Raw genomic sequence first — 27744 nt, forward strand, 5'->3', positions numbered from 1 at the left:
CTGCCAATCTGTAACAGCTTCCCTTACTCTCACAGAAAAGCAAAAGCAGCCTGGGTACTGGCCTGGGGAGTCAGGGAGCTGACTGTAGCATTCTGGGGGCGAGCTAGCACAATGTTGGCTCTTACATCTCTCCATGATTTGAATTGTAGAGTTACTGCTAGAGAAATGGCATGGTGGCTCCTAATGAAGATCTCCAAGGGACATTTTTGCTAAAGGAAAATAGAGAACAGGGTATGCCAAAAGATGGTCATTGCTAAGTAAGCCAGGGGGTTGGGCTGAAGCTTTTTTGCATAGCCAAATCTAGGAGGGTATGGGAAAATAAATAAATAAATATATATATATTTTTTTTTGTATAGCGTGTCTGCTAACTGAAGACATGACGCTGTTTTAAGAACATCTCTAGCCTGGTAAGAGTAAAAATGCCAAATAAGCAGAGAGGAGATACTGTGGGGAGAGAGGGGCTTTTGGTAGTAAAGGACTTCCATTTACTGGTGGCATTTAAAGGAACTACAGGTGCTGTTACCCATTTCTATCCTAAGTGTGAAGCATTTTAATCAAACATGTCACTAAATTTATATTATTATATAAGCAAAAATTAGAAGAAATTTACCCAAATACACATATTAACTCTAAATAAAAACTTCCTTTTTCCTTGGAGGAATTACAATTACACACAGAAGTATTTAGTTACAGGGTCCCCGTATGCTGCTGAATCAAAACATAACCAGTATTTGCATTAAAGACATCAAAAAAGCATTATTCAAGGCACTGGTGTTCCACAGAGAAACGAGAAATATACATGTACAAATCATACAATTCAGTTCTGTTGCAGAAAGCTGTGGCACTGCTACTTGGTGAAATGCAAAACTACATGGGATGGGTCAACCATGCAAAGCCAAAGCAACAGCAGAAAAAAAAAACAAAAGCAAGTAAAGGCTCTTACTGTGCGACAAGCTCGTCAAAGTTTTCATCGGGGCAGTATTTGCGAGGACGGCCTCGTTGAATATGGCGGCCACGTTTAAACTCTTCGTCATCAACTGTCCAAAAGGACCCAAACTCATCCTCTACTCTGACAAAGCACTTATGCAGTGAGAGGTTGGTGCGAATGGCACCCTGGGATAGGAGCAGCAGCAAAGGAGATGAGGTGGCAACAAAAGGAGACGGGGTTGGGGGTAGAACAGACATCCAATACAGGGAACAGGAAAAAGAAAATAAAATGCAATAAGCATAAGCAAATGGTTTGTGAGGGTTAATATGCATTGCCACCTAAAAGCTACTAGCATGTGATGCAACAAAGACTGGCAAGCAGGGCGGGGACTGGTGGGCATACAAAACAGGAGGGATGAAATGCTTTTTTGCTTCCCTTAACTGAGACAACGTGAGACCAGTCTTTTGGTCTAACACCATCTGGCAGCCAAAGCCTCTATGTTACACTTGTTAGCACAATCCAAGCTGGGCTGAGAAGTTCAAACACGGTGGACGTACCCACTGATCTTTTGTGGCCTTCGTTTTTGGAACTCTACTTCATCCACTGTCCATACTGCCCCTTTAACGTTTTCTACTCGCACAAAACACTTGTGAAGACTAAGATTATGACGCACTGCATTCTGCAGCAAGTATAAAAGAGAGAACATTTACATTTTCTATAAGAAAAGACTCCAAAAACAGCAGTAAATTCAGCCTAACAGTCCACATTTGTAAAACCATCCCCAAGAGCTATAGCAACCACCCCCGTGGACAACCTTTTTTTGTGGTCAAGAGTGCCTTGTCCAAAAGCAAAGATTAAAAACCTAAAACCATAAATTGTACTTTGGCATTTTAGTCTAATCTCCCTCTGGTCATAGCAATCCAGAAGAAAAAAATTTTAATATGTTTATAAGCCCAAAATAGATTTCAGAGTAAAAATCTGAAAATATTGTTAATATGACTTAAAAATAAGGAAACATGTACAGCATATAATTGACCCTGTAAATTCACTTACCTCCCATAAAAAGGGCAGTTTGTTTCTATGTTTTAAACCACAAAAGGTGAAGACTCAATTATTATTATTCAATATATTTTGTTCTCATTCCTTTTGTTTATTAAAGTTTTGACTTTAAAATCTTCTATGGGTTTTCTCAGATGTATTAAGAAGAAACCTAAATTGGATTTTACCATTGAGAGTATCACCTCCTGTAGCTGACAGAAGCAGGGGATGAAATGACCCCCAGTGGATCAGTATCCATCATCAAGTTATGTGTTACCCTCCGGAATCTATATAGAAATTGGCCCTTACTATGGGCAAGCACCTTAATTAACTGAGAAAATGCCAAAGGAACATATGAGTAGAATTCTCAATGGGAAAATGATGATATTCCTGCATTAATGGTTTCAACAGACACATGTTTCTTTCCTATGGTTAAAAAAAAAGTCATCACTGTTCATTCCTAAGCAGAAACCTGTGACATCTATAATCTATCAGAAAGAAGGATGTCAACTGAGGGTTGAAAAGCTTCTAACATCTCATCTCTCCTTTGAATTCCAGAAAAATCCACAACTCTTACTGGATCCAATAACAAGCATGCCTTCCTTTCTTTAGTTCTCCTTATTAAACTTACTGATCCAGGCTTAAAAACAGACATGAGGACATTACAAAGAGACACATGTCATTTACTCAAACTTTCTTCTTATAAGGCATATGCAGGTGACAGTGGCATGAGAAGTTGATGCCTATATCACACTTCAGATACCCTGCTTCAATCCCTTTACTCAATTCCATTAAAGTTGCTATTGCTCAAACATTTTGTACCCCTCCCATTCTACCATTTGCAATTATTTCCTCTCTAAATTAGCCTTCAAATGAGAAATCTTAACATTTTGAGAAGGGTTTCAATTTTTGAATAATCACCATTGGTAACTCTGATGAGTCAAACTAAATAATAATGAATTTTTTCTTTTCTGATATGAAGTGTTTATAAGATAATCAGACTAGTTTTATTACATGGCCTGATGAACCTGCCCACAAGGAAAATCCACATGATGAATTCTCAAGGAGCTTCTGAGCAATGTCAGCATAACTGGGGTAGGTTCAAGACACCCCAGGTGACAGTGAAAAGATACCCTGATTCACAAACAGGTTTGCTAGCTTTGCATGAAAACAAAACAAAACTCTCTGAAAAACATTTGGCATGTTATAATTATACTTAGTAAGACCAATTTCTCTGCACATAAATTGTAGTCTGGTCTCTAAATAAACCTATTTTTTATAGTGTACACAGGTACAGTACAAGGATGCTAAGCATCCACTGTTATCTCTTAGAACAACACTGAGGAGTTGGAAATAAATACACCCAAATTTCATTAAAAAAAAAACAAAACAAAACAGACTGAACATGTATACATACAGGAGACATAACTGGGAAAGAAATCCACATTACTTCTCATCTTAATCACTGTTTGATGTTTTAAAGTAAGCAGCAAAATGTACAGAACTGAAAAGATCTAAAGGAGCCATGTCTGGAAGAAAGAATGCTTTATATCTGTCTGAACTACATAACCATGTAAGTAAAGATGTAAGGTCAAAACTTAAGTTTTGTTTTCAAAGATGTTGTACATCTAAGCAAAAGCAACTAGAAATCAAGAGTCCCCCAAAAGATGAATATGCTCTTGTCAGTCATCACTTTAGCTGGACATTTCATCTTTTTTCTAAGATCATAATACAAATAAGGACACGTAGAGGAGATTATATATATTGGTGAATCATTAAGTACTTCATTTAGGATTACTTATATTAACAACACTTTCTTCTATAGTTTGCAAAAATGAAAACGTTAAACTTAAAGACCTGAGCTTAAGTATCATATTCACAACTGATAATTCTTTTTAAATGTGATTATTTGCTATTTATACAAGGTAATTTGAAGAAAATGTCTGCTTCACACCATACTTTCTAAATTTTGAAAAGTATTCATAGCTAAACTTTGTATTTTACCTCCCAAGGCAGGTGGAGGAAGAGGGTAGAATTTTAAACACAGGTTGCCTTCACTGCCCATGTATCTTAATGGAAATAATAAAGACATTTTAGGCCACATAGATATCCATAGCTCTGTAAATTTGATGAATTAATTCTACCATTATATTCATTTTCTTTTAAAATGCTAATTTATCAAGAATGTAACAGAGAAAATATGATTTGTTTTTGCTTTTGTTTTTCTCCCATATTAAGTTAAAGAAGTAACAATAAAGACATTTATTTTAAGTAAAACAAAATTTCCTTATATCCCATAATAAATCCCTATTGTATTTAAAACAATGACATGTAAAAATACACTACAATATTTTCATTTTAAATGTATCTAAATGTTTTAGACTTTAGGGAATATAAGAGTTCTAGGTAGTAAAAATGCAAAAAAAAAAAAAAAAACCAAACCTCTCACAAATATTATACTGTGCCTGCCTTCTTGTACACTAATATCAGAAACTAAGAAATTAAAAAAGTGGGAAAACTCAAAAATTTGTGAAGGTTTCATCTAACACATCAGAATAAATACTAACAGAATCTATGAACCAATTGCTGAACTGAAAAATGAGGTATGTCATGTGACCTCACACTTTGTTGGGGGTATCCAACATGGACCTATGGACTTTGACCTGTTTTAAAGCAAATGGGGGTAAAGTGAAGTTATATAATTCCAAAGCTACTTTTCTTCCCCAGAATATGACAGTTTCTTGACTTAAAAAAACAAAAAAATTAATCAAGTATTGTGTTCTCCTGTAATAATTCCCACATATAGTGCTAGTGCTTGGATTGCAAAGCTTCCTTCACTAATTGGGATAAGGAGATTTTATACAACCAAAGAAAGTTATATCAAGTTTGTCTGATCATTTCTCCAGGTTCTTAATGGCATAACAAATTATCTATGCATCACTGCAAATACTGGTGGTGGCTAAAGACATAAAAGCATGATGTTTGTGTTAAGTAATAGGACAACCTCAAAATGAGGGCAACAGTGCCCTGTGCTCCTTTCTCCTACATATTCCAACCAGAGGGGGCTGTTTTATTGGATGGTCCATCCAAATGTCTGATGACAATGTAATGGGAATCTTAAATCCCAGTGTTTTAACCACAATGGAACTATTTTCTTAAGCAACTATTACTATAAATTAGACTCTTTGAGTGGATCAAAAAATGTTAACATAACTTACAACAACTGCATTTTTTTGCAACAACAGAATTTCTTCTAGAAATGGTAAGATCAAGACTGAACAGGCCTGTGAGAAAGATTACCTTCCACGTGGCCGCATTACGTCGAAAGTAAGCAAACATTCGTGTGAACCAGTTATAGATTTCATTTAGTGTTAGCTGCTTTTCTGGAGATTCAAGAATGGCCTGTGAAGTCAAAGTAACAGAAGATAATTTATGACCAAGTCAGCAGAACTGTCATTAAACAGTTTCTTGAAAATATAAAATAACCATGTTTCAGAGCTAAATCCTAAGAAAGGTTTTACAAAATGATCTCAGATTAATGGTTGTATTTAACAGCTCAATAGTAAAACTCAAAATGAAATTATCTAATTGTTTTGAATTTTTATTTCTGTTTCCATACAGAAATATTAATTTATTAGTCATTCATAAAGAAGAATCAAAGAGAAATGCAAAACATTTCACTAACTGATTAAAGCTCAGTAATTATTTAGAGCTCAGATTAATTCTAGGGATCAGAGATTACTGTAGCTTGTGATAATTGACTTGCCATCTTTAAACAGGCTCATTTTCACTGTTGTGTGAAATGAATTTCCTAATAATCACATCGTATTGTAATACTTAATCAAAAGCAATTATGTTATATATTTCAGTTTTAAAAAACCTTATAGACAAGGTTTTAGCATGCCTGCATTCTAAATGGTTTTAAATCTACTTCATCAATACAATATATCCATGTACACGTATACCTTTTGATATAACTTTGTATGTGTTATTTACTTACCTGCCTAATTAAGGATGCATATGTAAATGGTGGTCTAACTTCTGCATTCTTATAAAATTCTTGGTTCTGCGCAATATCTGCTAAATAAGAATCATCGTCTTGTTAATTATGACATTTGAGGCTGGTTTACAAAAATTGCATGTTGCAATTTTACGTGAGGCAGAAATAGACTACCTACCTGAAGAAATGGGCACATTGTATTTGTCTGAGTACCGCCTGCGGATGGGTCCCACCGTGTGCATACTGGTGGTGGTGATGACGGAGGGTCCTTGGGTGTTGGGAGTGATGGGGGCAGTTGGGGTAGTTGGAGTATGAGGTAAGCTCTGTGGAGAAGCCTCTGATGCAGATTTAGAGAGTGTGACACTCGATACCAGATTCAGCTGTAAGAAAAGAACAATTCTTAGAAGACCTTTAAAAAAAATACAGAACAACTAGGAAAGCAACTCAATTATAGCAAGAATAATACAGAGGGGATGCCTGGCTAGTTTTACTTCTCTAAGTAGATGTTTCTAATCAACTGAAATATGAGGTGAGTTCCCATGTAAACACAACTCACTCAGTAGTTTGCTGGGATTTGTGGATCTAGACCTGAACTCTGCAACAAGACTTTCTGCAGTGTGCTATATATAGAACAAGTGAGTAGCCGTTTTCACTTAATTTGTTTTAAAGATTTTATTTATTTGTTTATTTTTAGAGAGAGGGGAAGGGAAGGAGAAAGAGAGGGAGAGAAATATCAATGTGTGGCTGGTCTCTCATGTGCCCCCTACAGGGGACCTGGCCCACAACCCAGGCACGTGCCCTGACTGGGAATAGAACCAGCAACCCTTCCATTCATGAGCTGGAACTCAATCCACTGAGCCACACCAGCCAGGGCTGTTTTCACTTAATTTTTAATAATAAAACCTTTAGGTTTAATGAATTTAAACTTAGTCATGTGTCAGCAGTGCCTCTATCATGTTGCACAGCAAAGAGACATGCTACTAATATTCACAATAAAACATCTTATATGGGAACTACTACAAGTATGTTTGACTTGTGACTGAATTAAAACAAGTTACATTGATCCAGTAAGCTGTCCTTTTGTTCTATCGGCCAGGAGAGACTAATCATTGAAAGCTTTATATGTAATCTTGACTACTCTATCAAACATGGGGTTGGAATATACTAATGAGGATATGGCATATGAGAGATATGGAACTATAAAATTTTTGATGAGTTTTCCCCTTCAAGTTACAAATATTCACCAATATACAGCATAGGACAAAAGTAGGTTTTGTAGTTGTTTGTATGGAAAATAGTTAATAAATAATAACACAAGAAGAAACTCTATGTTTCACAAACAACTGTAAACACACTTTTGTTCCACTCTATACTGTAATAATCTATTGCATCAAGTAAGAAAATGAATACCATTTATTTGAAGTAATACACAGAAAAATTAATAGTACTGTTTTGATTCTTTCTTTGTGTCTATCAACTTAAATTTCACCCTGAGTACTTCCCTTTTTAATACTGGAAAAAGAGGCTTATTCCCTTACCCCCACTTTCCCCAAATCTGTTGTTATGGAAATATTAAGTCTGGCTGTGCTGAAGAACTTGATGATTTTCAACATATTTATTACAGTTTACACAGAATTGCTAACTCAGATACGTACAGTTGGCCCAAATCCAAAAAACTTCAGCAGAATAGGCTTACTTGATAACATTTTCTCAAGCCATATTTCGAATCACTTAACAAAATAAGGCTGTTTCACCATCACAATAGTTCTAGTACAAGGCATTATTTGTGGAAGGTATTCAAAATGAGATTCCTCTGAGATCATAATCAAAGAACTTATTAAAAGAGAGTTCCAATTTATCAAGACGACTCAACCTTGCTCATACTCTAGTAATGAAAAGGCCATGAAAAACTTCTCTGCCTTATATGTTTAGAGAAATTCCATAAAAGGGCAATGAATTTGAAGAAAAAGGAAGATCAAATATCGTTAGGTAAATAGGAATGGCAAAATGTAAACATAGTGTTGGAAACTGAATGTTGGGTTCCAGCTTTATTTGTGCTTTCTTTTTTATTCTTCCCTTCCCTTGAAATGGTGACTCTGTCAACCGAAGATCCCTGACCTGTACCCCTATGCCTGACAAGAACAAGCTAAGGACACTGCTCTGCCCTAACAAATCTCCAGTCAAGCTGGGCAGGTGCCAAGAGGACATGTTTTATTAGTGCTGGAAACCTGACTTCATGATGCACATCTGCAAACTGAGTGCTTGCAGTTCAGAGTAGCAGCTACGGAACAGAGCAATAGGGGAGGCTGCAGAGAAGCCAAGTGGGAAGGCTGGGGCTGATCTCTTTGCCTCAAACCTTTATCACTGACCATGTGCAAAAACTGTGTATAAGCATCAGCTCAAAGAGTCAAGAAAATAAGTGCATGAAAGTCTAAAGCTCATAAATTTATAACTCTTAAAATTCAGAGGTGCTACGCTTAAGACTATCAGAATCCTCTGGAAAACCATGGATACCATGTGTAAAAACCAAGTTGTAAACTTGCCACTGTGTGGTTTTTACTTAATTCTCATACTACCACTAACACTTGAGATGTTATTACTCATATTTTACAGATAAGCAAACTGAGACTCATGAGAGATTGAATAACTTGCCCATATTCACAACCTGGACCCAAAGTCAAACATGCACTTGTGATCCTAGGCCTTTTGGACAGACTTCTTATGCCCAGGTAAAGAGGGAAAACAAAACAAAACAAAACAAAACTAACCAGTTTTATTTTTCTGCAGGCTCATTTTTGGAAAGGATTCAGTTATCCCTGCTTCTGAATAACATACAGTAACATCCTGAGCAAATATGGGGCCTTTGATATTAAACAGAACATGCAATTGCTGTCCTTGAAGAGCTTACCATCAAATGAAGGCACTGATCCAAGGAAAATGTGCCAACCACCTTAAAACCATTCTGAGGACTAACTTGACTTTCTGGCCTCTCTTTTCAGTTTACAGACATTACCCTAAATACCGTAACTTTCTTAAAAATGTTATGAAAATTTTTTTTAAAAATATATTATTTATTTGTAGAGAGGGGAGGGGGAGAGAGAGAGAGAGAGAGAGAGAGAGAGAGAGGGAGAGGGAAACAGACGGAGAGAAACATCAATGTGCAGTTGCTGGGGGTCATGGCCTGCAACCCAGGCATGTATCCTGACTGGGAATCGAACCTGCGACACTTTGGTTCATAGCCTGCGCTCAATCCACTGAGCTATGCCAGCCAGGGCATGAAATTTTAATATAAATACAACATCTTTAAAAAATACGTGTGCTCCTTTCCAGTTTTGTGGAAAAGATCACCAAGTCTACTGGGTTCTACTCTAATTGCCAAACACCAAATCTCATGTAAACACTCAGGAAGTGAAATCCATCTCTGGGTGCTCACAGGCAACAGTGACAGACAAGTCACATATGACGATGACAAAAATGTAAGGAGAGTCTGACTCTTACAGCTTTCACAAAGGTCTCAACACTTGGAACGTTCCCACCAAAACAATAGCAGCGAAAAATAAAAGTTTTCCAGGTTAGCATGATCCACGAAGAAAGAAATATACTAGAATTATATGGAGGTTTTTGAACATCAGTAGCAATAAACACTTAGCCAGAAGAAAGCAGAGAGGAGGCTTCCTAGACTTGACAAATGACACCGTGATCCACACCCACTGCTGGGCTGTCTCTAATAAGCCACAGAGGAAGCAGCCAATCTGAGCTAATTACCAGATAAAAATGTATTGTAAAGACTCTAATTAGGAGATGAGGATGGAGTTGATCTAATGATTAAATGCTGCATTCGACTGACCCCACCATCAATGTGCAGTGGTGCAAGATGTCACTGGAATATTTTGCAGAAACAGTAATTTTATTTCAAGGAGGGGAGGCAGTAATATTTGTAATGATGGCTATGAGGTAAACTAATTAAAAGACAGTTCCTAGAGGAAGAGGGTGGCGGAGAGCAGCTGTGGCCATTCCAACACCAAATGCCAAGTCTCAATAGAGGGACTGCAGTCAAGTGGAAAATTTCTGCCTGACCTCTGCCCTTGCTATTAATTTGCAGGAAAACTAATGACACATATACATATTCCCACAAAATTGTTCTAATTGCTAATTTGCCAAAGGAGCCCAGATTCCAAATTAAACATGACTGTAGCCTGTGAGAGAAGAGAGAACAAAAGGCTGTAAACTCCAAACACAGGGTGCTCTGCCGTGCGAGATCATTTGAAGGCTGAACCAACAAGTTAATGAAATGTCAACCTTGTCAACTGCAATAGAAGTTTCTTTACTTCTAAACTTTTGTTCTGATCACATGCTTGTCTTGAGGAGAAGCCATCTTGGGGAGGAAGGTCACGAGGGACAGATAAGACAAGCAAGGGGAAGGGTTCAAAACAGGCTGTGTTCAAATCTGCTCTTTTAATTAAGGTCTGTCTGAAGACAGTGGACAAAAAAATTAATTACAGACTCAGAAGAGCAAATCGGGAATAGTGTGGGTTTTTCTATAATCTTGAAATATTCATCTTAATTGTAAACTACCAAATCTTAATATAATCATCAATTTGAAATGAAAGCATATGTGCTCTGTATTTCTGACTGTAGCTAAGGTTTCAAAAGATAATTTTTTTCTAGGGCATGGAGCAGGAAGGGATTGAACTGGGAGGGTTTCTTTTTGTATTTTTCTTATTGTGTTCATTTTCTATTTAAAAAGAAGTTGCTATGTTTAGAAAAGTTAGTAACTCTGATATTTTCTACATGGCAAGTTTCCACCATGTGATGATTTGGGCAAAGATAATCTCTTTGAAGTCTGGCCAAAAGTTAAATTTTATGTCACTCAAAATTGCTGTAGGATTTTATTTTTTTAATTTATATGTACCATCATCACTGAAGGACTGTCCTGGGAATCTTACCAGCCCAGCTATTGTAACTGTCTCACTACCTAATATTCTGCTTAGCCCTTTTGCAAAAATCAATCTTTACTTTATAAACAGTAACCTCTGCTTTCTTTTAAAGATGATGAGTCATTCCTATTAAAAAAAAAATAAACAAACCACTGATGCAAACCCAGACAGAAACAGACTTGTCGTCAAGTATTCCCATAAGAACTCATTTTTATTTTTGTTTGTGCTCTTGTCTCACATGAGAACAGATTCTGAGAACAAAAGACAATCTTGAAACCAAAACACCAAGAGACCTTGCTGCTTAGTAGGGGGCTTTCAGCCACACAGAACTCCTGTTTCTGCTGTTGGTTTTACTGGCCTGAGCAGCTCAAGTCCTGCTTTAACTGTGATGGCATTTCTAGAAATGAATCACTCGCATTTGTTCAGGCAGGGCCTTTCTGAGGCTGAAGGGACGTTCCCAGACTGTGGGAGGCTAGGACGTGGTGGCAGGGGGAGGCTTTTGTTCCCAGCTTTGCCTTCCTTCGCCACTTAAGCCTGGCCCTGTGACTGTGTTAAAGGGGCTGGTGTCACTGACAGTGGCACGCAAAACAAAAACACCGGTACTGAGTTGAGGAAGAGACTTAATGAGAAAGAGTGTATAAAAATAGCTACATGTGTCTGTTTGAGAACCTCCTTCTCTGACTGCTTAACGCTGTCTCTTAGCCACAGCTGGGTGGCAGTGGCCCAAATGGTTGGCTGTTTCTCTGAGTTAAAAGACCCCCTCGCACACAGGGAGCACTGTGTTTTTATAGCAGCTAAAACTATTTCAAAATAGTCCTAATTGCTATGGTTAGAGGGAAAGAGAATGTGTAAAAAGGAAAATCCAATACTGCATTTCACTTCAAATATTCCAGTTCCTCTAAGTGTTTTATAACATTTCATAAGGAGAGATATATGACCTGCACTATAATTACCTGTCCACCAAATCTGAAGGAATGCAGTTTCTCCAGGACCAGGGGTTGTGCGCTGGTGTGTAGAAATACCCTAAAGCAAGGTATACTTTTCATGTAGTCAGTATTATAAAGTGTGATTTACAATGTTTTTCTGACATAATGATAGTGAAGTCTTTTAAAAATATCCTTAACAATTTAATAAAGTTGTAACACGGGCACACTTCTTTTTGTTGCTGTAACTGTTTTGTCCATTGAATTACTCCTCCCTCTCAGGAAATAGCTCAGCTAATTCTGCATGGAGTATGTACGAAGACACTATGTTTGGTATTTACTTTGACAATGTTATTGACTTTGGAACAAAAGAATATCAATCACATTCATCATGATAGTTTTCTGTTGTCTGATTTTTCACTTTTGCTTCTCTTACCATGGGACAGGAATCTTTCAAAACTCAAAATACAATAATTTGACTATTCTAAACATAAGTCTAGAAAGGCTTTTCCCATCACATGTGCTCAACTGCTAGGACAGGCAGCAGCCCTGGGAAATTCACACACCCTTCCATCAGGGCCCAGCTTTAATACCGTGAAAAGTATGAAATGCCTGCTTTGATGTTGGCTATTTCTTAACTTCCTCCATACTGCTCCTCATTGCATACCTTCCTCAGAGAATAGGAATAGTCATTGTCAGAGACACACAGACACACACACCTACTCTTAGCCCAAGGAAAGATTCATGAAGCTGATTTCTTTCCATTCCTTCCTATTTATCTAGGTTTCTTGATGTTACTTTTGTCCAGAAGTCTTCCTAGACCCCACCAAAATAGCTCAGTGTTCTACTCAGTCATAGCACAACACATGCAGTGAGAGAGTAAGAAATTGTGTATATGTGCATTTATATGTTAGTTTGTTCCAAAAGCCTCCAAACACCTCAAAGGCAGGGATTCCTGTAGCTACTTTAGTACTGTTTTTATGCAGCATGCCAATGACTATTCGTTGATGCAATAGCTTGATTTTAAATGCAACCTGCAGTCTGAGTTGTGGGTATAATTATTTTGGGTTTGAAAGATTTTACAGTGAGCAGAAAAGGATGCTATTGAAGGGGTCCAAAGGACTAAGAAGACTGCAAACTCATATTCCAGTTCACCAATATCCACCCGGCACGGGTGAGCTTGTACCCACTTCTAAAAACTTAAGGTCTGTCCTGAGATGAGCGTATCTTCTAACTAGCCAAACGTGAAGACAAGTTCCACAATTGCATCCAGAAAATGCCATCTATGAATTGATGTAAGAACAATCCAAGAAGGTTTTGGCAGATTCTTTGATGGAATGAAATGGAGACTGGTTGGACGACTAGATACAGCAAATGACACTTACCACCCAAATGGCGTTGAGTGAAAAGCAATGTTTATAGCACAGCATTCTATCACTTAGTAACTAAGAATTTAAAAATAAACATGAAGTTCCTTTTAAATAGAAATAGAAAAAAACCTCAAACTCACTATCAAGGCTGTAATATTAAAGTCCCCAACTATGGTAGATTTGAATCCTGGTAATTGCTTAACTTCAAATCAAAGATTCTAGAAGAATATGCATTTGAACATATACTGTGCATTCTATTATTTAAGGTGAAATAAATTAATTATAGGCAAGGAGAATACTGTGCACATTAGACTCGATCACCAGATAGCTCTGTATCACTAAAGTTGGAAGAATCAAGAGTTTGCTATGTGTGTGTGCCCTTGTTTTTTTCTTTTAACCATTTTTGGGGACAAGGAAGTATAAATTTACGCAAAACACTACATGTCTACCTTTTATAATTAATTTCCCAATGCCTCACCTATACATATTTTAATAATTCCTGATTTATAAGATGGTATCTAATAAAATTTTCTATTTTCCAATAAGTGAAAAGAAGGCAGGTTCATTCCAGCAGCAGTGTCACACAATATGTGCTTGTCAGGCACCAATTTTTACTTCTTACATGTAAGTTAAAGGATAAGGAATTTATAATGTTGCCTGTGAAGGGAACCACTTTTCATACACAAATGTGATCTTTTTATTTTTCAAAGGGTAATACAACAGTACATTTACATAAACTAATCCAAACAATCTATGTATTTGACAATGGCAAACCTCACACAGACGGCCCATTGTTGGTTTACATCTTGGAGTTCTTTATATTGGCTGGTAGCTCAGCCCTAGCTGTCAAAGGTTTGACTTGGACTCTAAATAAATGGTTATAGAAGTGCTGTGCGGCGATATTGAACTTCTTTGCAAAAGAAAACCTGCTGTGTATGAATTCAAAAGCTATTAATTTTTCAGTCAAAAATATTCGTGCCTATTTCTTTTAATAAAGAAATACTGTGCAGAGCTAGTAAGAGATAATGTTGACTAGTGGTAGAGAATTTTCAATAGAGCAGTTAAAAATAAATTTAGTAGGAGGTCCCCTTCAAAGTTGTAATTTTCAACAATGTAAGACCTTTTTTTTCCTAATACTAATCAAGATAAACCTTCCTTCCTTGTGCATTTACTCCAGGACTGGGTTTCCCTGTTCAATGGCTACTCAGCACTGGTCCTCATGGTGATTCCCCATGGCCCTTCTGTGGCCTGTACAGGCTTACACTGAGTGTCCCTGGGGTTTGGCAAGTCTTTCTCCAGTTTTATCCTTTCTCCTCCCCACAAGAAGCCTCATGATCCAAAATAAGCCCATTTCTAGACTCCAAACAGTATTCTACCATTGTCTTTAATCCATGGAAGAAGTAGAAGAGAATCTCATTCTCTCCCTTGTTGCTAGGTTTAAAGACTCACACCCTTCATCCTGGGAGGAACCATTTCCCTCCAAATAGAAGCCATATGAACATGTTCAGAGTTTTAAGGTGATTAGTTCCCTAAAGAGTTGACTACGCCCACTAGTGAACTCAATCATTTCAGGGCCTCACCATACTGAGATCACAGTATTTCTAGAATTCCTGTAAACAGGGGGAATTTATAGAAATACCAAGACTAGCACAGCTGCCTACTGATTCTACAACATACTAAATGGCCTATGCTTGTTTTTCCCCCTTTCTTTTTGGTAGCCTGCAAACTCAGTCCTATAGCTATTTACTTCACAGTACATGGAAACGAAGGGCTTTTTCCGAGTAAAAATGGATGTGCAAAGTGTTTAATGATTTTATGTCCTGTATCTCAGTAATGTGTTCTGTTTCAGACATTAATTTTGTCTGCCAACTGCATCCTGGCAGGCTACCATATTTGCTGGTTAATAGTCTGACTCTGTTTCATTTGTATCACCATAAATCATACATATATGGGTGTATGTTTGCTTTATTTATAGAAAAAATCAGTCTAAACAGATAAACCAATCCTTTGCCATGATGCTGCATCATTGCATGTTGATTAAAATTACTGGTACCAACTATAGATTGTCAATGCTCAATTAATTTTCACACAGTGACTCCATGCAAAATCAAATAAAGGCAGTGTACCTTTAATTTTTACAAATCTTAAAAATCAAGAAGCAAAGCGACTCTATTTTGAATAACCAGTTGAAGGTACTAGGAGGTTTTTAGAAATATAAGTATATGAGAAATACAACTATTAAAGAGATCCATGTAAAACAAAGAACGAGGCCCATGACAGCAGTTGGGGACACCATCCTTCCACTTTGATACTATCTCTGTCTGGATGGCCCTCCTTGAGGTCAAGTAAAAAGGAACAAGGAAGAAAGGGGGGACCCCTAAAGTTAAACAATTATAGTATACCACATTTAGTTTCTGAGTTGCAGAGTCGTGTTTACTTCAGTCTCTTTAGATGTGCTCCATAATCTGAGCCTCTAGCTACTCTGATGTGTGTTTCCTTCCTGAGCCCTTGCTCCTTTTCTCCTGCTCACAGCCTCCATTTCCCTGGGCCCTAAGGCCACTGTCTTTGCCTCTGTGGTCTGGTTGTCTTTTCTCTGCATCATTACCATTCAGAAAGTTTTTTTTCTCTTTTCTCCCAGTGAATTCTCACAGCATATTTTAGTACCTCAATGTAGCATCTATCATCTGTCCCCAAGAAGAGCTGACTTCTTGGGCCTCATGAACCAGGACTGGGCCTGCATCACCCCACGATGTCTTAAATGCCCAGCACAGTACCCTATTCATAAAAGTTTACCAGATACAGTCAGCTCAGCTTAGTCTTGACTATTCAACACTACCAGAGTGGCCTGCATCCTTCCTGTGTTTTGGGTGGGAAAGCAGACAAGAAATGCTGTCAGGTTCTTCCCTTTGGTGTAGCTCAATACTTACGGGCTGAGGGGCAGCTTTGGGTTCTGTAGACTTCACATGCAGGTGGGTCATCATGGCTTGCAGGCGTTCTTTGTCTTTTGCAAGCTAGGATGGAGAAAATACTTTGTTATTTCTTCAAATACAGATTTAAATATGCTGTTACTATTATACATAATTACAGCCAAAATGATACATATTCCAAATTAAGCTATGGCACCATCACACATGACACAATATTGTTCATTGCTTCATCATTTTGAAATCTACGTGACCACTGCCAAACTCCAAGTAGCTGGAGGTGTCTGTGTGAGATTTCTCAACAGAAGAGACTTTAGCTTTTAACTATGCAGATCTAGACCTGCTGGCACCAAGGAGTCCTATGGACACAGACAGCTAAAAGACAAAAAAGTGAATCATGCCTATTAACCAACGTTGTTCATGAAGAAGCCAAAATAAAATGAGCTAGGTAGCTAAAACTCATAAATTCATCTGCTGTGGTTGTGGGAACAGTCCTAGACAGATGGGTACATTTATGCAAAATTAACTTCATCTCTCCTAACAGGTAGGTGCAGATTAAGACAGTGTTGGCAAGCGATGTTATTAGCAGGGCAGACACAGGGCTACAGGTTCCCATGTTCAAATGTATGCAGAATAAGCTTATTCATTTATTCAATATGTAAGTACATACCATGTGCTAGTCTCTCATCTTAACAAAAATGGAGATCTCCTCAATCACCAGAACATTGTCTTCTGAAGGCACAGGAGTTTCTAATCGGATTACATGGCAGGGACCCAAATACTATCTATTGGATGTTACTTGCTCTATGCTTGCCCTGGACTTTTTAATGCAATATTTTCTATAGTTCAAGACAGCTGAGCATAGGGGACATATAATAAGTACCTTTATGAAAGAAGTGGGAAGTATATCCCCAAAGGATAATGGTATAGTTAAGAGAACAGCTTAGAACTGTGGGAAAATGTATAAGAGATTAATGAGAGGGAGAGAGGGAGGGAAGAGGGAAAGATGGGAAAAGAGAAGGTGGGAGGAAGGGACACAGAATTAAGGAGAGACTCATTCCTTCTATGTCACATAACTAAGCTTAAATCTTTCAAACATGAATTATTTTTGTAAGTCTAAAATTATTTCAAAATAATGATCAAGTATGACATTTCTAAATAAAGGTATTTCTAGGGGAGGAAGTGTTTCAGCAATTGGGGTGGCAGAGGGAGGGAAGGGGTATACAAGCCAGAGAAGAAAGGTTTTCGGTATCCTCACTGGATGACTGTCTAAGGCCATATCACATTTTTTTTTTCCTCTTTATTCCCTTGTGGTTCAGGGAGGAATAAATTCCTGGGGTGGTTGGGGGCAGGGTGAGTCCTACAGTGTTAGCATTTATCTTTCAACAAACAGGAAATGAAAATGATACCATATTAGGAGCCACTTTATGGTATTCATCTTCTGTTCTTCAGTAAGTTATTGAACAGCCAAACTAAATGATGCTTTGAACACAAAACATAATGCTAAAGGAATTTAGTTTTCCAAAGTGGCTCAGTTAGAACAATCAAAATGTTAGCAATGACATTTTTTACAGTTATGTTTTTTTGTGAGTGTTCTAAATTTTTAGATGTTAAAAGTAAAACATGCTTAATTTAAAAAATGTTGTTTTAAAATTATAATGGGGCAGAGGTAGGAAACAAGTAGTCTGTCATAGTGAACATTACAAATTAAAGGGTGAGAGGTGAAGAGTCTGATGAATATTAACTGTGACTTAATTTGGGGGTAAACATTGTTGATATAGTAATTACAAAGACCAAAGTAGAAAGAAATCCAAATTCTCAGCATCAAAAGATTCATCACCTCCATACTGCATGGAAATGTGTACAGGCTGACCTTTTACTAGTTAAAGACTGCAAACACATATCCTGACATGTACACATAGCTACACCCATAACCCTGGAGGTCATTGCCATAGGGAACATTTTATTTTTCCACGAGAATATTATTTAGACTTCATCGTCCATTTTGAGAATTATACAGGTTTCTGATTTTGCCTCACCCGCAACTCCACCTATAAAAGATGGGCAAGGTAACAGAAAAAGGCAGTGATCCAAGTTTTTGTTTTTGTTTAATTAGTGCAAACTAGCATGTAATATATTCTTAAATGAGCCTTGAGTTTTTATCATCAATTTTAGCTCTGACACAAAGTGTTTTAACAGTTAAAGGGAAAAAAAAAACCTGGCAGAGTTTGCTTTTTGTTTTTTTAGGCAAAGGCTAAACCTTCACACCTATTGAAACCATATCCTCTCTTTAGTCTTGCATTTATAATACTCACTGGCCCTTCAAAAAGCTTTCAGAGTCTTTATTACCTTTTATACCATCATTCCATGAGCTCACCATCCCATTAATTTTCATGGCATCCTTTCATTATTATGAGAATACAAACATTTAATATTAGCAAGCATATACCAGCATTCTATTATAAATTGAATCCCATAAAAAGCAAAAGAAAGGATGAAAAATTCATTTCAAAGGTCAATTAAAAATTTCGTTGGCAAATTAAAAAAAATTTCTTAATGTTGTTGAGATCCAAAGAGAATGACTTTCTAAAAGCTTTCCTGGTAGGTTAGGATGGGTGTTGACATAGAGAGTGGCACACGTCCGGGAGTGCTGGGTTAAATCAGCAAGTTTTCTCACCATGTTCTGTAGTGTGACAGTAGAGTGGAAATGGGTGAAAGCTCCCAACTTTGGGCACAGCAGGTAACCTTTGTAAGTCTTTAGTTGTTCCTGTAATTCTGGAACAATGATCTCTGAACTCTGAAGGGCTGTTTTGAAGAGTAGGGAAATTCTTGCACATAAACTCAGCATAGAGCTTAGTGCTTTAGGATGTTAAAAAAGATTTTTAAGGGAAAGTTAAATCAGTGAATTCTATATAGATTTCTCCTGGCTAAGTATATGTCGGAATCCGCATCAACATAACTGGGGTTCAATGGAGTTTGTAGCTGGGCTCATTGGGGAGAGATTTTTTAATGTGTTAAAGAATGGAAGAAAGCACGGGAAAGAAGAAGTCCATTTCGTATGGATTTATGTTCTCGGTTCTCACAGTATCTTTCCCTCAGCCTAGCAAATCCTTTCCCCCCTTGGCTGATATAAGCCATTCCCTCTTCTATTAACTATAGCCTCAAAGTGGGTTTTAGACAGCCCAGGCTGTGAATGACCAGAATGTGTGTACTGCTCCAGACCTACCAACAAGTGCCTAAGGCTAGGAGCTCCATTCAACATCTTCAAAGATAAAAACTAAGGAGATTAAATACATTCTTTTAGCAGAGAAAAGGGAACATGGATTTGGGTTCATTTAACATGATCATTTTATATGCTGTCAGACAGACTGGTTTTCACTTGTGAGAAAAAATTCTAAAATAAATGAAGGACTCTGGGTATGTAAAAATACTAGAATTACTGAGGACAGGTGAGAAGGAGCCAGATAACTCATTTAATTTCACAGAAACCAAGACTGTGGTGGCTATTTTCAGTCTTCTAGCCCTATTCCCACATTTTATAGTTGGGAAAAATAAGAACCACAGCTGAACTTACCTAAGGTCATGGAACTAAGAATAGGCAAAAAATACAATGGAATTCTGGTTATATGAGGCTTGGTCTGATTTCCCTACATTGATGTGACCACAGGGCACACCTGAGACACTAACTGGGAACAGACATACCTCTCACCTGCTTCCATCCTGAGTTCTGACACAAGCTCCACAAGAGGATGGGACACTTCATGTCTTTGTAGCAGGAACCCCATTTATGGTTGGCAAGTTTGGATTATTTCTGTGCAATAAGGAGTCTCCATGTAACTGACTGGAGTTGTACCTATTCTTACTAAATCCAACACTCCAAGGAGGAATGTGGGAGTAGGCAGCTTGAATAAAGACCCCAAGTGTCCAACTTTAATGAGGTGGGTGTGGGAGATAGTCCCCTCTTCCATGGGCTGAGTATGCCTTAAACAGGGAGGGCTGTCTGGGTTTCCTCAGTAGTTCTGTATACAGCAATGATCCAAACAGAATTACTGAGACAGAATAACATATGATCAGAAAAAGAAGAGCAAAAGGGAGATGGGGAAAAACACTGGCTGGAAGGGGTAGAAATGAAATTCTTCTACCAAACTGATTATTTATTAAAAAGTGATTTTCACCCCACTTTACCAAACTATGGTTATCCTGGTTATCCACATGTCTTCCCAACTTGGCTTCAGTGAAAACTTATAAATAATTTCTTCACCACCAACTACAACTCTCAGGTGGAGGCAGCCTACAGCTCACTTCACCCTGACTGAAGAACTTCCTCACTTTGATTGTATTCTGTCACCATCTTCACATTCCTTGCATGTTGTTATTAAAGACTCTCTTGACATTTAAGCAGACGCACGCTAATACTCAGTCATAGTCTAGGAATTCTAATGCTCCCAGAGTTAGGCAGGATTTTAAATTATGAAAACTAAGTGCTTGTTTTCAAAGAGAGTCATAGAAGGGAGAAACCCAGAGACTCTCTCTTCTTTTTCTTGGCTCTCTTCACAAAGCTTTGGCAATATAACACTACAGTGCTATCAGGCCCTCTTTCCCCAGTGTTCTCTGAGTTTATTCAGAGACAGTCATGAGGCTATCATCCCACTGCCACTGTCCTGAGTACTGCCTTGGAAGGGGTTAGAAAAGTACAAAGGGGGTCACATTAAGATAATATATTTGTGAAAGTCCAGGAAGCGGGTGCGATTACAAATAGCACTGCTAATGGTAGAATAATCACATGTAAAGTCCCTACAATAATGGATTTGTGTTAGACTTAATGTCTCCCCCTGCTACTGAAACCTGTGTATTTTTCTCCCTGCTGACACTTTCTGAGAGCTTAGAGATGCTGATGTAGATGATTTAGGAAACTGTGTAGTGATCCCAGTGTTACTGAGCTCCAGCCTTGCCCTGCTGTGTGGATTGTAGGGGAAAGCTCCACCAGGCAGAAAAGAGAACAGTCCAAAACCCGTGTTTTAAAACCAGTGCTATGCAATTCTCAGGTGTAGGCACAGAACCCCACAGGGCCATGATCACCCTGCTGAAAACCAGCACTGGAATAAAAGGGTGTGGGTTACAAAGGCTGGGCTAGAATCTGGGTGCTGTCCACTGTTTGCTACTGGCTTTGAACAAGTTAATGACACCTTCTAAACCTTTGTTTCCTGATCTGTAAAGGAGGGGGTGACTGAAAATAATTTCTGACCCTACGAGGCCTATTATTGTTAAGATCATCACCCATTCAGTAATACCTTTTCAAAGAACGATAAGAAATATTACATTAAACATGCTCATTAAGTGTGAGACAAACTGATTTCCAGATGTGAGCTTTTTCCTTAAAAAAAAAAAAAAAAGACCCTTAGGATTGAGGAAATAGGGTAGAACTCAATGACATTGAGGGTATGAAGCATCTAGAATAGTGCCTTGATATACAGTAGGAGTGCAATACATATACACTCGACTAGTTTTCAAGGCCTTCTGAGAAATAATTAAAAGCAGATCATGAAGCATTCAATAGCTCTCTATTGAATTGAAACAGATTGTCAGGGTGACCACCTCATTGCAGTTTGCCCAGAACTCTGCCAGTTCTGCAACTGAGAAACCCAACTCCCAGGCATCCCTCAGTCCCACGCAAGCAAACTGTGATGTCTGGTCACCCTACTTTCTGTTGAACTGACAGATGAATTTTTAAAACAAGAAGAAATTTTTCCACTATCCTTCTCCTTCACCCTACAATCAAACTAAACTTTAAGTGGCTTCCTGGGCCTGGAATGCCTTTGCCAATCCCCCTTTCCCTTGTCACCTCCACAACGCCCCCACCCCCACCCCACTGCCCAACCCTACACTCTGTCTGCATTTGGAGAAGTTCTAGTCTTACCCTCCCTCCTAAGTTGCACATTCCAGGAAGGAAGAGGCCACCTTTCTTGTCTGTCCAGTACTTTGAACAGGTGCTTGAAAAAGAGTGACTAAATAGAATCAAACTACCAAAGAATGAGAGTACACACTTTTCCACCCACACCCCCTGCCTGGGTCAGGGAGATTATCCCCATCACTTTGGTTGGCTCCCTTTCCCTTAGCTGCTTTCAATATTCACTTTAAAGGTTCTGTAGGTTGAGGGGTCGCTGGAAGCCTGTCCTGAGCCCTCTCCCCACACAAGCTGAGCCATGGATGTGATGGAAATGTCCAATCTCCAGGGCTCCTTTTTTCTCTCATGCAAAACCCATCTTCTTACATTAAGAAACTGTGCTGCCAACTAAGCAAGTCACATGGTCAGAGAATAGATTCAAACCAACATAGTACTTGTGGTCAGAAAAATGTACCTACATCATGAACATCTCAGCTTTCTATGGGGATAAGTCTGTCAAATACTTTTTTTCTTGTCTGTTAAACTGAATGTTTTCCTCCTTTTCTAAAATGGAATTCTGTTCTGGCCTATGAGATACTTCTTATGGTATCTCATCCACAGTTTGATGGTTGAGAGAAGTCCTAATAAGTGTGGCTCACCTGAGTGAACCCAGGTAACTGGATTAATGTGAATTTAAATTCCTGTGTCCATGTCTGGTAGACAGCAGGTATTCAACTATCAAGGAAGGTTCAAGTGCTTCCTTATAATCTTGGCCATGGCATTTGTGGTGGGCAATCCTTATGCTTGACTTACTTCCAATTCCTATGTCTCTGCCCCTCTGTTTGGGTGGGAGGGACCTATATAAACCATGCCTATTGATTGTGGCATTTTTTTTCCTCTCTAGTTCTAGCTCATCATGGCTGTATATCATATGGAAGAATCTGTAAAAAGAGAACATCTAACAGAAATCTTAAATACATTCTATGATCTCAAGAAACCATATCCTTGACCCAAATGATTTCTGTTGTGTCCATTTGTCTTTCTGTAATGTGCCCAGGTATACAATGTAAGGACCTCACATAACTTCTTGGGTTTATAATGCTGGGCTTCCAGGTAATAGCCAGGGTTAACCCTCCATTTAATCCACTGATAAAATGTCAAAAGTACTATAACTGTCTTTGTACAATAATAATGAAATGCAGTAAGAAATATTCAGAAAGTCTCTGAATACCCACTAAGATGTTTTTCTGAACCCTCTTCCTGCTCAGTGAGAAGAGTCACAGGGTATAACATGAAAATTGAATTAACCAACGCTTCTCCGTTAACAAGCTCTATATAAGATGTCCACTGCTAAGAAACATGCATTCTGTATTCTGATATCTTCCAACAAAAATGCTAACAATAAAGATGCATCTCACACACCACACTGATTAGAGAGATCTAAGTCAGAGCCATACCCATCACCTTTACTTCTGCCTGGTTGCCTGAACTCTCACCATTAGAATCTCCTGGCTTTTCCAAGGAGAAGGCAACACAATGGAAACATCTCCAGCCACTATCCCCTATGGCTAACTATGGTGATTAAAAATATATATTGTATTCAATTCTTTAGGGAGGTTTGACTATAGGTAAGAAATATCAGTGCCTTCTGTTTGAGGTCAGAGTTGAGGTTTCCAGGGCTTAGAATCCAGCAGCTGAAAACATACACAGAATAGCACTCAAGTGCCTTTTGCAAGCTTTGGTCATGTCTGGTGCTGACTGACTGCCCTCCCGAATTCTCTCATGAAATCCTTTCACACTTATTCTGTAGGGCAGACATAAAAACCTTCTGCTGATCTCTACTGTAAGGTCCTATTTGGGCTTATGGGTTTGTTTTTATAATAGGGGCACATGTGACTTCTCCCAGATGTAAATGCTTGAGAGAGGCCTTGTGAGTCAAGTCCAGTGGCAGGGAGAGATTTCTCTTCCCACTCTAATACTGCACTCGTCTTTTAGGGGTCGTGCAAACTTTGATCGCTTTTTCCCGTGGTGCTCACTGGTGCAAATATTTTTCAAATTCAAGTTAGTAAATATACTTTGAGATATTTGGAGGTTCTGCTATTTCCTGGACTGGGCAATGCCTTCTTTGAAGGAAAGAGAAGTAGCTTTTCAGTCAGTCCTGTCCAGGGCACTCCTCTAAATGAGGTGACACACTAGTCTGCTGTTCAGAGAATGGTGGGCAATGCCAGTGAAATGAGATAGGAAGGCTGTTTAAACAGAAGAATACCTCTGCATAGACCTGATTTCTCCAATATCTCAGGTTCTATAGGCACAATGCCTGTTAGTTGATTAAAAGGTACATTTCCAGACATGGGTGAATGAAATGGCAACTGTGAGAGCATAAGCATGGAAATGTTGAGCTTCAGAGAACAGGAGGCCTGAGATGAGAGGAGCTGTGAGTGTAACTGTACCTTGCCCAAACTCTCCCAAATGTGCCAGATCTGCAGCTCCGACTCTCAATCTCATTCCTGATAAGGGCTTATCTTAACTCGAACGCAGGACAAGGGGTCTTTAAATACTAGAAACTGTTGACATTTTCTTGTGTATTTCATCTGATTGAATACTAATGACTAGATAAAATCTTGTTTTGGTTTGGTCCCTTCCTAGAACTAAAACTCTCTTCTGAACACGTTTCTGGTGTTTTCAAGAATCCATTAGTGTTGGCTAGCACTGGTCAATTGATAGACAGTGCCAATGGGAAATTAGTTATTCACGGTCTGGTTTTGCTCTAGAATGTAAGAGCCAGGAGGGCAACCCTATCTATTCACTATTGTACTCCTTAGAGGGTCCAGCAAGGTTCCTGTTGTTATAGGTTCCAGGTAATGTGTGTTAAATGCATGAGTCGATAAATGGATGAATGAATGAACATATCCCTCAGCCAGCTTTCCATGACCCCAAAGATTAGCAGGTACTTGTCATGTAAAATTGCTGTTGAGGAAACCTGACCAATGGGGTAACTAGGCTAATTTTATACACCATGGTGAAGAAGGGTGAGGTAAGAAGAGGCGAGTAGACTTTTAGGTAGGTAGTCAGGAAACTAAGGGAGCAAGTTCCTAATAATGTGATGAAATTGTTTTTGCTTTGCAAACTTCTGCAAGGGCCAGCCAGGCATGAAATACTGTCAGCCCTAGAGGGCACAGGGAATCTCACAATTACTCAACTTTTCTATAGTGGCCCCAAAGCAGCCACATATAATTTATAAATTAATGGATGTGACCATGTTCCAATACAACCTTATATATGGACACTGACATTTGAATTTCATATAACTTAATTTTCTTTTGATTCCCACTCCCAACTATTCAAAAATGCAGAAAGCTTTCTTAGCTCATGGGATTTGGTCCACGGTCTGTAGTTGTCAACCCCTGCTTTTGACAAGCACTATTTCAACCCTCTTAATAATTCTCTCAAGCTCTGAAAAAAACCAAACCCTTCAGAATTAGCCTGTCCCTTCTTTTGTCAAAGCAGACTCTCAAGCAAAAATATTATCTAGGATATCATCACAGGTATCAACCACACAGTAACTTCTGGCCAGATGATCTTCCTAGATTCCTACCACAAGTTGAAAAGTCTACTTTCAGTTTGATTAGCAGCTGAAGGATGAAGGAAACTCTATAAATAAATGAAATCCGCAAATGATCAAAGAATCCTCACATCAGTTTGTACCATTATCAGGCCATATCTACGAAAAAAACATTAAAGCTCCCAGGAGGTAATTACTTCACTTAATTAATGGTTTACCTCCTTTTCTCCTCCTGCTGGCTCTTTGTGGAGAGTGAGGAGTAACAAATAAATAACTAGTTCCTGAGTAACAGGGGCCCCATATTCAGATTTGCAGGCTGTAATGCCTACATGAGCCAACCATGACAGCAACTTTAGTAGATAATTTACTCTAGGTAATCTTTAAGAATTTAATTTTATCAATTAAATAAACAAATGTAGAAATTTGTATCACTTTATAAATCCCACCACCAACATATGTAAATTCAGGCTGAATTCAGCTTCTCAACAGCTTACTATTATACTTCAATATAAGTGAACTCTGTGAGATAACCATACAACTTTTCTCCTTTCCAATAAACATGCTAAATTTAAAGATGTTTCCAAAAGCTTACATAAAAATCTGGGGATTTTATGATGTACCCTTTCCCTGTATAAATATTCTGCTGTTCTAATAAGTTCATATCCATTGTCTGAATAGAAAAATATTAACTAGCTAAAGAAAATAATTTTTGAGACAATCTTACTTTAAAAACTATAATGCCATGTAAGAAAATAAGTAAATTTTTAAAAGTCCTCTGTATCTTGAAAAGTCACAACAAAAAGTTTAAGTGTGTTTTGGCTGATTTTTCTCTGCAACTGTTTGAAGCTGTAAATGACTTAACTCAGTAAAATTCCAAATGTAATTATCTTCTGTACTTAGCCCAGGGCTCTCCATATATCTCAGCATTGCTGTCTTGCATATAAAACAGCCTTTCTGATGGCTGGTAACAATATAATGTACAACATTGTTTTAATTTCCTCCAGTTGGCTAACCTCTTGCCTGCACTAACCAGCCAGAGAAGAAGCCACAGTGAGTCACCAAGCACTCAAACGTGTTTGGAACTCAGTTGCATAAATGGGGTTTGCAAGGTCAGGCTTTTGCAATTGTACATTTTAATAATCTCCATTTCTGACCCAATTTTTACTTTTAGCAACTGAATTTTTATTAGTTATACCAAGAATGGAATTATTGATAAAATATGGTAGTTCATACAAAAGTTATACTGGAAGTGGAACCCATATTAACAATGCCCCCCACCCCTGTTCCTTACAACTGGGATCCACAGGAAAACTGGCAGAAGTTTATTTTCTCTAGTCATAAAATACACTCAGTATGACCCAGTGGGTTTCCAAGTACAAGATTTTATATATGTGTGTATTTGTAAGCATACATGCTTACAAATGTCTGTCTGTGTGTTTAAAACATGTGCAGTGAGCTCTCTCAGTTATTCTGTGGGGGCACAAAGTCAGGCGAGGATGAAACACAATTTCTGTTTTACTCTGGAATTTAACTCTGGAAGACGTGCCTTCCTGTGTGCTCACTCATCACTCACCAAGCCTTGTCCACTTTCACTAGCTCTCTCTCTCTCTCTCTCTCTCACTCTCTCAAGCTTGTTTCCCCAACTCTAGGTTAATAGTATTAGCACCTTAGGGGACTTAAACTAACAATAGATAAGCAGAGAGTTAAAGGAGAAAAGAGAAGGAAAGGGAGTGAGGAAGAGATGGGACACTGAAGGGGTGAGAGGTGGCTGCATGCACACAGACACATAGAACTCTGAAGAATGAACTCAGGCTAAACTTCCCAAAGAACAAAAGATCAAATCAAATCACATGCAACAAGTTTTGGACCTCCCATTCAATAATGAGTACACAGGAACTCAATGCAGAATACTGGAGAAGTTTGGAGTGTGAGGAACACTGAGGTAATATGAAAAGGAAATTGGGTTTACCTGTAGCTCTAACTGCTGAACAACCTGCATTTGTACTCTACATTGAGCTGTACTTCTATCGTCCAGCGCATGCTCACTGTTGAGATGTCTGCAACAATACATAGAAAATCATTAAGCGAAATGGAGAAACAAAAGGAAAATATAAGTTACCAGGATGTTTAGACATACACTAGGTAGTAGGTCTGGTCTCCCAGTGGAGAGCAGTTTTG

General features: G+C 38.3%; 1 protein-coding gene across 10 annotated transcripts in view; it reads right to left on the minus strand.

The window, feature by feature from the left end:
- The window catches only part of FOXP1 (forkhead box P1), a 630544-nt gene that overhangs the window by 15331 nt on the left and 587469 nt on the right, over positions 1–27744 (minus strand). For 9 of the 10 annotated variants that reach the window (XM_036031548.1, XM_036031551.1, XM_036031553.1 and 6 more), the window contains 6 exons: positions 27536–27623; positions 16124–16207; positions 6145–6346; positions 5967–6046; positions 5267–5368; positions 1486–1607 (listed from right to left, as the gene is read on the minus strand). In XM_036031548.1, coding sequence (XP_035887441.1) covers positions 1486–1607; positions 5267–5368; positions 5967–6046; positions 6145–6346; positions 16124–16207; positions 27536–27623 — 678 coding nt within the window. The remainder of the gene's footprint in view (positions 1–1485; positions 1608–5266; positions 5369–5966; positions 6047–6144; positions 6347–16123; positions 16208–27535; positions 27624–27744) is intronic. The other variant, XM_036031555.1, reaches the window with a different exon arrangement.

Source organism: Phyllostomus discolor, chromosome 7 (assembly GCF_004126475.2).
Source record: "Phyllostomus discolor isolate MPI-MPIP mPhyDis1 chromosome 7, mPhyDis1.pri.v3, whole genome shotgun sequence".
Taxonomy (NCBI): Eukaryota; Metazoa; Chordata; class Mammalia; order Chiroptera; family Phyllostomidae; genus Phyllostomus; species Phyllostomus discolor.